At 47.8% G+C, this 13,430-nt stretch overlaps 1 protein-coding gene across 1 annotated transcript in view; it reads right to left on the minus strand.

Moving 5' to 3' along the window:
* Positions 1–10,959: 10,959 nt before the first annotated feature.
* The window catches only part of RPA1 (replication protein A1), a 53,627-nt gene continuing 51,156 nt past the window's right edge, over positions 10,960–13,430 (minus strand). Inside the window, exon 17 of the mRNA XM_082678509.1 lies at positions 10,960–11,987. Coding sequence (XP_082534635.1) covers positions 11,880–11,987 — 108 coding nt within the window. The 3' untranslated portion in view covers positions 10,960–11,879. The remainder of the gene's footprint in view (positions 11,988–13,430) is intronic.

A 13,430-nucleotide genomic window follows, 5' to 3' on the forward strand; every position in this document is an offset into this window, starting at 1 on the left:
GCAGGAGGCGAGGTGGGCTGCCCACTACAGAGACCCCCAGGGGAAGGAAGGAGAGCCATCAGGTCCCCTCTTGTCTTCACTAGCCTCCTTTGCAATCCTCAGAGTCCCAGGAAAGATGTGACAATTCGAGATCCCACCAAAGAGCTGGGGTGGGAGGAGGAAAGATGGGTGAGGGAGAGGAAGGACCACGGAAAGACCCAGGAAGAGGAGCTGTGGTCACTAAAGCCACAGTGGGGTCAATTCAAAGACTTGATCGCAGCTTCCGCCCGGGAAGGGACACAGGAAGTGGGCAGGAACAGCTGAGTTCCTTCAAGGAGATGGGACCATAAATCTTTTGAAATGCCATATTCTTCCCACTTGCAAAACCTTTTCCTTGGAACCCTGAGCTTGCCCTTCGCGATGACAGTGTCAGCCCCGGAGAGAGCTGGAAGGCTGGCAGCAACTAGACCCCTCTGGTGTACCTGTGGCCGGAAGATCTTGGATACAAGTGCTTCTCTGAGGTCATATCATCTAATGAATGAAGGTTAACAGCTAAACGGCGCAAGAAAGGGCACTGAACTTTACTCTGCTACGACTCTGCTTCTAAGTAAGTACTTTGGGGATTGCCTCACTTGGCCATCAAATGCCAGTAGGTCCTCTTAACGACAAGTTGACGGCAGCCGATAGGCCTCCAGAATACAGACTGGCCTTTGCCTTATGCAAAACCCCCAGGACACAGAAAAGGTGAACAGTCACACTTCAGAAAATTCTGTTGGCTTAATGATTCCCACCCACAAGGACACTGGCTCCTGCAGCAATGGACCCCTAGAACGTGGCCCTCTTCCCCCGTGGTCTGGGAGAACCCTCCCTGCAGAAGAATTCCCTGTAGCCCACACTTCCATTCTGGGGGGCTACTCTGCTTCTGTGGAAGAAGGAAGAGTTGAGCTATTTACACGGTAATTTTTGTTACAGTATTGAAAGCCTTGAAATGATCACAAAAGGAAAAATAGGAAAATATGCCTCCTAAAAAGAGCTGAGGCATATTATTATAGCAACCGAATCCTAAAAGGAATTTTCAAGTAAAAATATGGCTCACGTGAAGTTGTTATGGCAACTGACTTTAAAAGTAACCGGATTTGGGCAAGTTGCTTCCTCCACCCTCTCTGCAAAGTCTTGCAGGAACTTCATGCTAAAATTATGCTTTAATTTTAATTAGCCAAATAGGTCATAAATATAGCTTATTCCCAAATCCTTGCAACGCCTACCCTGCAAGCCACTGATCTTATTTCAACAAAACACACTTACCATTAAAAATATCTGATCCAATATTTTCTAATATAATTTATCAATTTAAACACATTGCATAATGGGATATTCTGTAGCATTCCATTAAGATGATAAATAGCGGGGAGGGGGGAAACCAAGAGATTAAACATATTGCAAGCAGTGTACATGTATTTAAATAACCTGGGCTATTGCCAAGGAAAGCACACTGTTCCCATCCTCAAATACAGTCTAAACTCTGCTGCATATATCCCTGACTGTAAGGGTATTAATAGGACAGAAGAAGGGGGGCAATAAGAAATGACAGGCAACTTCAGAAGAAATAAAATTTCTATTAGGATTTGTTCTAAGATTACATCAAAGCAATTCATATGTTTTAATCTGCAGAGAGAAAAAGCAACTACTTGGGGTTTGTGCCTGGGGGCTGCCTCTGTGTATCGAGCCACACAGTTTGCATAATGAACAATTTTCATTCAATCAGGATCTCAGCACCGATAGCTCCCACTCAAAAGGTCCTAGACAAGGGCTCATAGTTTTTAATTCTCCCAGCTCCCCCTGCTGGAGGAACATCATTTAACAGGAGAAAAGGATGCCGGGCGGCTCTCTAAGCCTCTGCTCTAAATTCAGGTCCTTTATTAAGTTAGAGACCTGACTTTATAAACACCCCCCTTTCTAGGTCCTTCTCCAAACAGGAAGGACCTAGAAAGGTCCTCTGTAAGATATCAGCGTGCACCTCCTTTAGTCATTCCTGTAAGAGGAGAGAGGCCGCAGGGTTGTGGCATGAAAGCCCTTGCCCTTTCTGCTGTTTACTGAGTTAGGAATTTTAGAAACATCTATTTGCATTCTGGCCTAAACCTGGAGGGACGGAAGTTGCTGGAAGTTGACTGGTGGACATGGTCGCCGTTGTAAAACCCCACGTGTCATTCCTACCTGGCTAATCATCTTTCAAGTTTCCCATCCGTCCAAGGTCTTCAAAAAATAAAATGGAAAAAAAAAAAAAAGAAAGCTACCCCAAGGGAATTGCATTTTCATGCACAATGGAAAACGTAAAACCTGAACAAATCGTTTTGAAAAACTGGCATAGACGACACTGGATTGGAGGAAGGAAAGTCCTGGGAGAGCAGGCTGCGCCAGGACCGGGGCTGCGGCCTAATCCCTCTTGATCCGAGGGCTTAGCGTGGCTCCAGCTCTCCTCTCTCTCCGTGGAAGCCGCAGAACCGCTCTGCTCCATCCACCTGGCTCCATCCCCGAGCCCAGCGCCCGCTGCTTTCCCGCGGGGAGGCTGCACCGGGAGGGTGAGCGACACGAAGCTGTGTGACCTGTTTTTGAAAACCTGGGATGATCATTTAAATGTTTAAAATATGCACATGGTAATTCAAAACTAATTACCCTGAGCACATTTGAAACGTTTATGCCATCATCTCTGGATCCTGCCTACTGATTGTGGGCCACAGCTCACTCTGGTGTTTCTGTAAACTGCTCCAGCGATTTTAACTTCCAGGCTAAATCAGGCAGCGAAGGCCCTGCCTCAGCCCTGGTTGGTGGAGGGACCCCTTCCCCCCACGTCCAGGAGAGGAGGCTGTTCCCCAGGAGAGCCATTTGTCCTGGTCAGGGAGCTCTGGCTGCCTTGCTCTCAGTGCTGTTCATAAGTGTCATTTCCATTATTTAATTTAGGTTAAAGTGACCTCTGTCCTCACCTATACCTTTTCTCCTGCCCCCTTGCCATCCCCCTCCTCTGCCCCGGGGGTGGGGTGGGGGGGGCGGATATCCTAGTTCACTCAAGTGCATCTGAAAGTTGCCTTGACTGTTCATATCCACTTGGCTACTTTTCCATTTGGGGGTGAATATGGGAAATTCTGGAAGGCCAAGGGGTTGGAAGGTGGCCTTACGCACCAGAGCTGCCTGGAGAACAGGACTGAGGCGGGCCCAGCTGAGGGAGCGGCGGCCATCGCCAAGCATGGGTTACTGTAGCCGAGGGCACACACGTGCGCATGCCACATGCGTGCACACACACCTCACACAGGGGGCAAACCCTGCTTACAGACTGGACTAATTAGACCTAGGCGGGTCCTGAAGCAAATTCAGTTCCCCCTTTTCCTGAACAAGATGAGTTCTCTTCCTTTGGGGGCACTAAACCGGCAGGCCAGTAGCTAAGAGACTGGGAAGGGTGATGCTGTGGCCGAAATAACCTGGACTTGCCCAGTGTTTTCAAGGAGACTGACCTCGGCCGACGGGCTGGAGCCGGAGGAGGCACAACCCTAGAGTCAAGGGACGAGCGCCGGTTTGTGAATATGCTCCGGGAGGCAGGGGAGTGACGGCCAGTGTCGTCTTAGCGCTCTGAAGATGCCAGCGGTGGGTACTAGACGTTGAGGAATACAGATGTGGGTTACAGTCCCGCAGCCGGCTGAAGGGTGATAGAGGGATATTACTGGGTTTAACTAGAGCCATTAAGAGACTCTTCATTATCCCCACAGCACTGCCTCCAAAGCTATCACATGAGCCATAATGCAAGGGAGAATTTTCATTCCATCAACAAGAGAGGGAGCCAGTCTATCTTTGTCCAAAGAAAATGAGCTGCCCAGCACGAAGCTTGTGAGAAATGGAGTGTACAACACTCCAATAACATCCCCTGCAGGATTTCCTCGGCTCTTTAGTTGGCGAAGCAGAGAGGCTGCACTGGAGCAATCCTCCCGGGCACCTGGCTGGCCAGGACACCAGCTCTAGCAGCAGCCGACAATTGGTCAATTAAAGACAAAGGATGCTCGCTGGGACCTGCGTTCCAAAGGGCTTAAGTACTAAGCTCCAAGCCGCTCTCCTGATGTTCAGCAATCTCGCTTACTATTTCTCTACAAAGATCCGTCACTTGAGCCACGCTGATTTACTTGGTCTCACCCACACCCGCTTTCCTTTGTCCTGCTCCCGAGACTACGCGTGTGCCGCTCCTTCAGCTGGAAATGGACCTCTCTTTTCTCCCTGCCACTCCATTTTCTCGCCCTTATGAGGACAACGCACACGTGTTGGGACTGCCTCCACCAGAGTCTTTTCTCTCCTCTCCACCCGCTCCTTTCCCACACCACACACTCAATCTGCTATTTCTTTGCTTGTTTATAAGAAGTGTTCTTCCATGCTGTGGGTCTTCCCCCAGAGGGATTAAAATTTGGAGACAAGGGACCGAGTCCTATTTATTTCCTTTGCATTTCTTGTGGCATCTCAAATGGGGTTTTCACATCAGGAAACAGCCTCGCGAGATATACCGACTGACCCAGCAGTTTTATAGCTGGAGTTAGAAGTCGGAAAAGATGACCCAGCTTACGCCCCCTCCCACGCCGAGCAAAAATTGTACCCCTCATTCAGATGATCCTGGAGTCCTATAATTTGCCCCAAGCCGGATTTATTGCTCCCGTTGTAAAGTGTATCTTCTCTAAGCCTCACTTAAAAGCTACCACTTGGCAGAAGATCAAGTTAGAAGTGCAGGATAGCAGGTGATGGCAAGGGTAGGGGCGGGTGGGGAGGGTGGGGTGGAGGAAATAATTGAAGCTCCGAGAACTACCAGCTCAATATTTAACCTAACTGGTAATTTGCTGTGACAATTATGTCACGAACGGAACACCACTACGATGCAAGGATGTCACTCTCTATTTAAGAGGGCTCTGCTTTTCTAGCCTCCCTCACTTGAATAACACACACGAAATGAGACTCGGCTCCAGGAGCTAAAGGTTCTATTAGGAGTCATGTGCAGCCTGGCTGGGGTGTGCACATCCACCGGGGCGGGAGTGATGCTGCCCAGGGAAGCTTGCTAACACCTCCAATTCTCCCTCGGAGGGAGAAGGCCAGAGAGCCGTGTGGGCCTCTCACAACACGAGAGCCCTTTGACTGACAGGCATCTTCCCTGAAAGCCCTGTGCGTGCCTCCACTGCAAATGGAAACGCTTTCCCACAGCCCCGCTCTCCAACCAGGAAGGCTCTGCGTGGGTTTGATCCTTCAAGAGTAACTTTAATAAGGATATTCATAAAAAGTCCATGGCAACGAATCTTCCTCTTCAAGATGGAGAGGAAGACAGAAACAGGACACACACGCGCACACATGCGCGCGCGCACACACACACACACACACACACACACACACACACACCCCCTAACCGCTGGCGGGAAGACAAAAGAATATTATTAGGGGCTTCCCTGGTGACGCGGTGGTTAAGAATCCACCTGCCAATGCAGGGGACACGGGTTCGAGCCCTGGTCTGGGAGTATCCCACATGCCGCGGAGCAACTAAGCCCACGCGCCACAACTTCTGAGCCTGTGCTCTAGAGCTCGTGCTCCACAAGAGAAGCCATTGCAACGAGAGAAGCCTGCACACCACAGCAAAGAGAAGCCCCCGTTCACCACAACTAGAGAAAGCCAGCGCACAGCAACTTAGACCCAACATAGCCAAAAATAGATAGATAAATAAAATCTATAAAAAAGGAATATTATTAAAGTCATAGCCATAAAGAAGGATGTTGCCATCTTCTAAATTGACTGCTAGATTCATGGAACGTGGCTAAGCAAGACAAACCATTTTCTGTTTAATTAGTGGCTCCTTCGTGGAAGGTTTGCTGCCTGGAGAGAGCCCATTAGGGGAGGAGAGCTCGTCTACAGGGATGCACCTTCGAAAGCCGTTCAAATTTTAAATAAATGGCGGAGAAAGAAATTGGTGGTGGTGGTGGTAGTGGTAGGGGGTGGTTTGCTATGGAGGCAGAAGAGCTTCTACGAAGACCAGCTTGGCATTCCAAGCCTACGTGCTGGGGAGATCAGCTTTCCGAAGCAAACATAAGCCTCTAAAATTTTAGGCCAATAGAAATGACCTCTGTACCATGGCTGACTGAAGATATAAATAAACTTCAACATGAACAGCAGTGTCCACCGTGAGAGGAGAGATGAGAGTCCAATCAGAGCTTATTTTTAAAAGGTCCTGGTTGTTCTGACTCCGTTTCGGGGTAGGGCATTCATGGGCACAAAGCTGCCGTTCCCTGCAGCGAGCTCCCCTGCTTTCCCGGGCACCAGCGCCTGGTTACCTAACCACGGAAAGGAAGCTGCACCACACAAGTTAAATATAGGCTGAGTTATCTGCATTTTACAAGCACAAGAATGTTAACTGAGGGAGCTGTCATTTTTAATGAAAGCACCAACTTCCAATTACCAACTGGGTAATACCCCAGGGAGCACATACGATTTTGTAAGATTGGCTCACAATTATCAAAAGTTTACACGCTTATTTATTTTTTTAAAGATGTTGGGGGTAGGAGTTTTATTAATTAATTAATTAATTTTGCTGTGTTGGGTCTTCGTTTCTGTGCGAGGGCTTTCTCTAGTTGCGGCAAGCGGGGGCCACTCTTCATCGCGGTGCGCGGGCCTCTCACTATGGCGGCCTCTCTTGTTGCGGAGCACAGGCTCCAGACGCGCAGGCTCAGTAGTTGTGGCTCACGGGCCTAGTTGCTCCACGGCATGTGGGATCCTCCCAGACCAGGGCTCGAACCCGTGTCCCCTGCATTAGCAGGCAGCTTCTCAACCACTGCGCCAACAGGGAAGCCCTACATGATTACTTTTGAATTGGATATAAACATTTCTCACGAGGCAGGTGGGATTGTTTTTCACGTGGTCTATATTCAAGGCCGAAAGAGAAACTGCTTTCTTGATAAGTATACATCGGAGATTTATCAACAGCTAAGGAGTAAGGGGGTCCAAGGTGACAGCCATGAAGAACCTGACAAAGCTAGAAGGCTGCAAAAAAATGGCCAGGTGGTAGGTTCGGTCTCAAGAACAGCCACGAGTTCACTGGCGAGTCACAAACTCTTAGGACAAGCCCAGTGCAAGAGTGGGGTCTGGCAATAGGTAATACACGTAAGTCCTCCTCCATCAGCCATGGTCAGACATTACTCATACAGGGGCCCAGTTTCCTTTGCTGCCATCTACCTAACTCTCATGGCATCTACATAGCTTCATCTGCCAGCAGTGAATATGGAATGAATGGCTGTTAGCCGGCGTTGCATGTGTTTTCCATATAGATCAGATGGCCTTGACCTAAATGAAGGATACAATCTGTGAGTCTCAAATCAACCAATTCTTTGTGAAATCTTTTCTGATGACTCCAGTCTCCAGTGATCTCTCCATTTACTGAATTTTAATTTGAGTTGTGATATTACTACTTAGCCCCAAGCCTTGCTCCAAATAGACTGCAGATCTTGGGGACAAGGTTATTTTGATTTTTTTTTCTTGGCTGCACTGGGTCTTCGTTGCTACACGCGGGTTTTCTCTAGTTGCGGCGAGCGGGGGCTACTCTTCATTGCCATGCGCGGGCTTCTCATCGCGGTGGCTTCTCTTGTTGCGGAGCACGGGCTGTCGGCACACGGGCTCAGTAGTCGTGCCTCGCGAGCTCTACAGTGCAGGCTCAGTAGTTGTGGCACACGGGCTTAGTTGCTCTGCGGCATGTGGGATCTTCCCAGACCAGGGATGGAACCCGTGTCCCCTGCTTTGGCAGGAGGATTCTTAACCACTGCGCCACCAGGGAAGTCCCGGTTATCTTGACTTAAAGTCATCTAGGGGAATTCCCTGGCGGTCCAGTGGTTAGGACTCCGTACTTTCACTGCTGAGGGCGTGAGCTCATTACCTGGTTGTGGAACTAGGATCCCGCAAGCTGTGCGGTGTGGCCAAAAACCAAACCAACAAAATTAGTCACCTAGAAGGAGAGGGTGGCGCAGGCGGTCAATGAAGACAGGTGTTACGTACTTTTCTCAATGAATTGAAACCTCCATCGCAAATGTAATGAAAAGATTTTTAATAATCATTCATTAATAGCTTTAGATAAAGAATCAGGTTGATCTATAAAGCAAGTCAGATGTGTTCAAGAGGCCATTTCTAGCAGAAAACAAGAGGATCCAAGCCTCCTCTAGCAGCCACAACCCCGTCCACGTGGTAGGTAGGATGAAGCCACCGGTGGCTCTGGGCCTTCCTAGCGCCTCTCCTTCCTGGTCTTCTACCTGCTGTTGCTCCAGAGGATTCTAGTGCCTGCTCAAATCACCTGCCAGCCCGTGAGGGTCAGAGGAGCTCTCACTGGACTGAGGCAAAGAAGGCACAGAGAAACGTACAGAACAAGAGGAGAAGGCACACATTTTCCCAGTGCAACAAAGGATGATGCTTCTGCCCATCAAAATCTGAGTTTATGATAACAATTAGAAAGTATGTGTACGTCTAAACTAATACAATGTTATATGCCAATTATATCTCAATAAAATTTAAAAAGCTAGAAAATATACATATCCAGTAGGTGAATTGGCTCAATAAATTCACACATTCGTATAGGCAAATACTAATTAAAATGATGCAGAGCTAAAAAAAAATAACACAGATCTATTTTTACTGAAGTAGGAAAGAGGTCCATCCTTTAGTGCTAGGAACAAAGTGTCACAGAATAATATGCATAATATCACCCCATTTTTAAGTTAAAACTATACACACATACAAGTATAGAGAAGAGCAGTCAGCTACACAAGCAGTTATTGCCGACTGGTGGGACAATTTTGTTTTTTGTTTTTTCTTGTCTGCAGGTTACTTTTCTACGATGAACATGGATTACTTGTGTTAAGAAATAATCAATGGTCCTAACAGTACCCATTCTTTTCCTTTTTTTCCTTGACATTAACAATACTTATCAGCTTAATAATGAAACATGCTCAGTTGAGGTTTTTTTCCAAAACAATGAAAATTAAACATCTGAAGTCTCTCTTTTTTGAGGAAAAAAATGATTATTCCCAAAAGTGTTTCTGAAAGCCAGAACTCTACCAGCAGAGTGGATTATAAAACTAAGAGCTAACACACTGCATAAAAAAGGGAGGGGGAATACGAGGGGGGAAATCCTCTCTTTGAGATAAGGAAACAATCAATTTACTGGGGGGAGAAGTGGCTTTCTAACAAGTGACAAGGAAACGAGATGCAACGAACAGTTTCATTTTCTATGAATAAAACCTTAGAAGGCATATTGCCAAAGAAACACGTCAATATATAAACCTGTATATACTGGGCTACCAAACTTCACTTTTAGACAGTATATTAATTATATAGTCAATAACCATGGGTTTCATTCGTGTATTAAACACCACGATCAATGTTATTTAGACTTTTCGAAGACAGGCCACTCAGGAAAAAAATGTCGGGGAGGGGAAGTTTTTGACCCTGCAGTTCAAAAAGTCAGAACAAGCACACTGGAGATAAGCAAGACTTTAATGGAAAGCATAAAACACTAAAAATATGGACAGAAATCAGATTATTACCCTTTTTTTCCCCCTGCCTGCTTCACAATGAGACTGGAGGGAATCCAAGAGCCATTTAAAATAAAGGTGAAATGATTAGATTTTCTCCTAATTGCCTAACGCTGATGTCATGGTGTACGCAAAATAAACACTGATCTCTAAGTGAAAGATGAGAAATAGAACACGAACAGCCTTTCAGGGTAAACTATCTCCAAGAGAATTCTAAGAACTGTGGGCCAGAATCTATTTAGGCAACCCTTCGGGACCTGAAGCTCTTAGAAGCCTAACAGTGGAGCCAATTCCTGATGCTCCGCTACTGGTGATTTGATTTTTAGTAGGGAAATCTGCTAAACATCCCTTGAGGGAGCCGCCCTATCTCAGAACATCCCCTGTGGACTTCTAATCGCATCTGCGTAGACGTACTCGTGTCACCGCGTGGGCATCGAGAACGCGTGGTGGCTGGTACAATGTTCCAGAGACGCGTCAGGGTCGCACCGTTGGTCAGTGCTCTTCACAGGGTGGAAACCGTGTTAGGGAAAGAAGGGAATGCTGGGAGCAGCGGATATAAAAGACTCATTACCGGACTGAAAGCTAGATTGCCACTTCTAACCCACAATTTGTCAATCCACCAGAGTGCTGAAGAGTATAACTTTCTAGTCAGCGCTTTACACGCAAGGTCAGACAGAAAGGAGCTTCCATAAAAATCGTTGAGGCCTCGGTCAAAGAATCAAGTGCAGCCCAGTGGCCATCTTCTGAGACTAGAACGTGCTCAATTAGTGGGCCTGAGAAAAGGCCGCTCTATGTTCTGGGAAATGGGAGTCACCCTGCCTAGCGCCGGCTGGTTCCTCCCGAAAGAGGACAGCTAAGGATGACACAGACAGGACGTGATCACTCCCCAGCTCCACCAAGGGCCTCCACGTGCCCCACTTGCCCAGATTAAAAACCAGGGCCTGGTGCTGCAGGAAGACTGCGACGCTGCCTAGATGCTTGGAGAGAGCTGCGCAGCAAATGCCAAGCGGTGGGCTGCAGCAACCAGATAGGTAATTAATATGATTAGGAACGCAGAGAGGAAGCATGCTCTTGCCGACTGAAAAGCCCAGCAGCATAATTACTGTTTTCTTCCCAGCTCACTGTCTGTTCACATTTCAAAGCCTGGTGGTGTTAAGACTGCTGTGTAAACATCAGTAAAATCCCAAAGTGCCAGATCATCAGCGTTCCAGGGCACAACGGCTTTTCGTTTGGGGTCTTTTCATTCTTTTAAAGATGCATTTCAGGGCTGCAAACATTAGGAAGAATCATCTCCATGCTTTGGACTAATCTTCGAGTTTGTAATGAGTTCATATCTCCCCCCAGTGAACATTTATTATGAAGGCTAATTAATTGCTTTCCAGTTACAAGAGCCCTTTGCATTCAAAGAAAGTAGGATTCACAAGCTGAGACTATACTGTTTATTAAACAAAGCAATGGAAACAAAGGGCTTCTCCTTTCAAAATCCCTTCTATTTAACATAGCTTTAATCAAGAAAAGAAACATACAAATGCAAGAAATATGTACAGGTAGAAAAGGCATACCAACCCAAATGCAACATTAACTGAAGGGAAAACTAAAGCAATGCTCTGTTGCTGCCTGGGTGTCCCTAGGGGACGGCAAGTCAACGCTTATCAGCTTTCCTCAGAAGAGACCATTTTGATTAATATCAGACCCATCTGACTCAGTCTATCAGACCCTGAAGGAAGGATATTTTCAGTTAGAAAAGATATGACTGATTAATAATTCTACCCTACTGCCACTCCAAGCATTAACAACTACGTGGCACCTCTAGAAAGAGAGCCTTTGGATCTAGGAAGACACGCCCACTAAAACACCCAGGTTCCTCTGCACAATCACTTCTCGGCTCTCCCTCCCGAGAAGGGGCCCGAGCCATGGAGGTGTCACCACTGGAGAAGTGGAAACCCTACTTACATAATTTATTTCACCATCTGCAGATTTAGGGTCAATTACTCGTGACATAATTCCTGGTTGAAGATAATGAAATCTTAATAAAACTGACAAAAGCCTAAAGACAGAAGGAGTGACTGGTACTATGCTCCCCGCCAGCTGACCCCGAGGTCTGACACGGTTTACACCACAGCCCTCCGAGCAGATTTCCCTTTGCTGCCAGTGGGTTCCCAGATGCGCACAAGAGGCAATGGCTTAGTCCCCCACAGAGAGGCACTCCACACCGTGCAGCTAACGCACAGTCGTCAGGCGGGGCGGGGCAGGGGGCGGGATCGGGGGTCAGTTCGCTTTAGCCCTCTGTCTACAGGCTCCTGCCCCGTTAGCAGGCTTGGCTCACATCGCCGCAGCGTTTCTCCTGATGCTCGTGATCAGCCTTCTGCCATATTCTCTGTAGTCCACGGGCTTCACGTCCATCACAGTGGCCTTAATTCGAGACTCATCCTTTGAAAAGAGAAAAGCGATTTGTGAACGAAGGAAAGAAAGCCTGTGGCCACTGGGCAATGGTTTCAATGATCCCAGCAGGAGAAATCACAAAGACACGCTGGGTTCAGAGTTCTGTCATTCCGATAAGGAAACAATGATGGTGAGAGCCCAGGGCAGAGTTTCTGGGGCCGGGAGAGTGGACAAAGGCCTCCCTTCGATACAGACCCCTCTCACCTGTCCCTCGCGCTCCCAAATGCTCAGGAACCTAGACTCCAAGCGCAGTGGACCTCAGAGGACTCATGAAGTTCAATTTATTCTCTTTACAGAGCGGGAAACAGGAGCCCAGAGTAGACCGTGACTTCCTAAAGCCACACAGCTGGCTCTGAAAGCAGGGGCCGTGGGCAGCGGAGAAGCACCCACGGCAGAGGAGGGAGGCCTGCCGTGGGCCCACCTCAGCCCTGAGAGAGGCGACCTCGCTGCCCTTCACCTGCCCTGTCCACACCACTCAGGGACCGAGCAACCCTTCCATCCCTCCCTCCCGACACCACCCTGACATCCACCACCCTGACATCGTTATCACTGACGTCTGGAGTCCCTGTCTCATTTAACGCTCACAAAACCAAGCACAGCTATCAGCAGGTATTAGGGTTAAGGTCTGACAATAAAACAGAACGAGTAAACCCTGAGGCAAGCAGAGGAGTTTTCTGAATTCTTTCCCCTCGCCGCAGGTTCTCTAGGTTGGACGCTGCCTGCAGAGGCAGAACAGGGTGAGGCCAGCTCAGGAGCTCACACGCTGCAGTGTGCTCTGTACTGACTAAACCCAGTCGTATTTCTAAGCATGGCTGAGAGCAAAGCTCTGAGGCTGGACTGCCTGTGTGCCATTATTAGCTCTGCCACTTGCTAGCACGTGAGTTTAGGCAAGTTACTCATTCTCCGTATGCCTACATTGTTTTGCTGGTAAAAACGGGGCTAACAATAGTTTCTACACATAGGGTTACTGCCAGGATGCAGCGAGACAATGTATGTAAAGGGTGTGGAACAGTATCTGGCAGATAGTAAGTACTCAATAAAGGCTGTTTCATCACGACTTTACAACCGTATGATGTTATGAGCAATTTAAGGAATTTTCAAGGTAATTTTAACTACATATGGTCTTTGTTTCACATACTGACTTTAGAAACGCAAACCATGTGGAAGATGTGAGTCCATTTTGTCGGGACACAAACCAAGAACCCCCAGGTTTTAACTGAAAAGGCCACAGAGCGGGACTTCCCTGGAGGTCCAGTGGTTAAGACTCCGCACTCCCAATGCAGGGGGCACAGGTTTGATCCCTGGGGAAACTAAGATCTGGCTTGCCGCAAGGCACAGCCAAAAAAAAAAAAAAAAAAGGCCACATAGCATTTTTTCTCTGGATGTTGACACTGGACGAGACCCTTAACCTCTCTTTAAGGCTGTTTCCTC

Source organism: Grampus griseus, assembly GCF_964374135.1.
Source record: "Grampus griseus genome assembly, chromosome: 20".
Classification (NCBI taxonomy): Eukaryota; Metazoa; Chordata; class Mammalia; order Artiodactyla; family Delphinidae; genus Grampus; species Grampus griseus.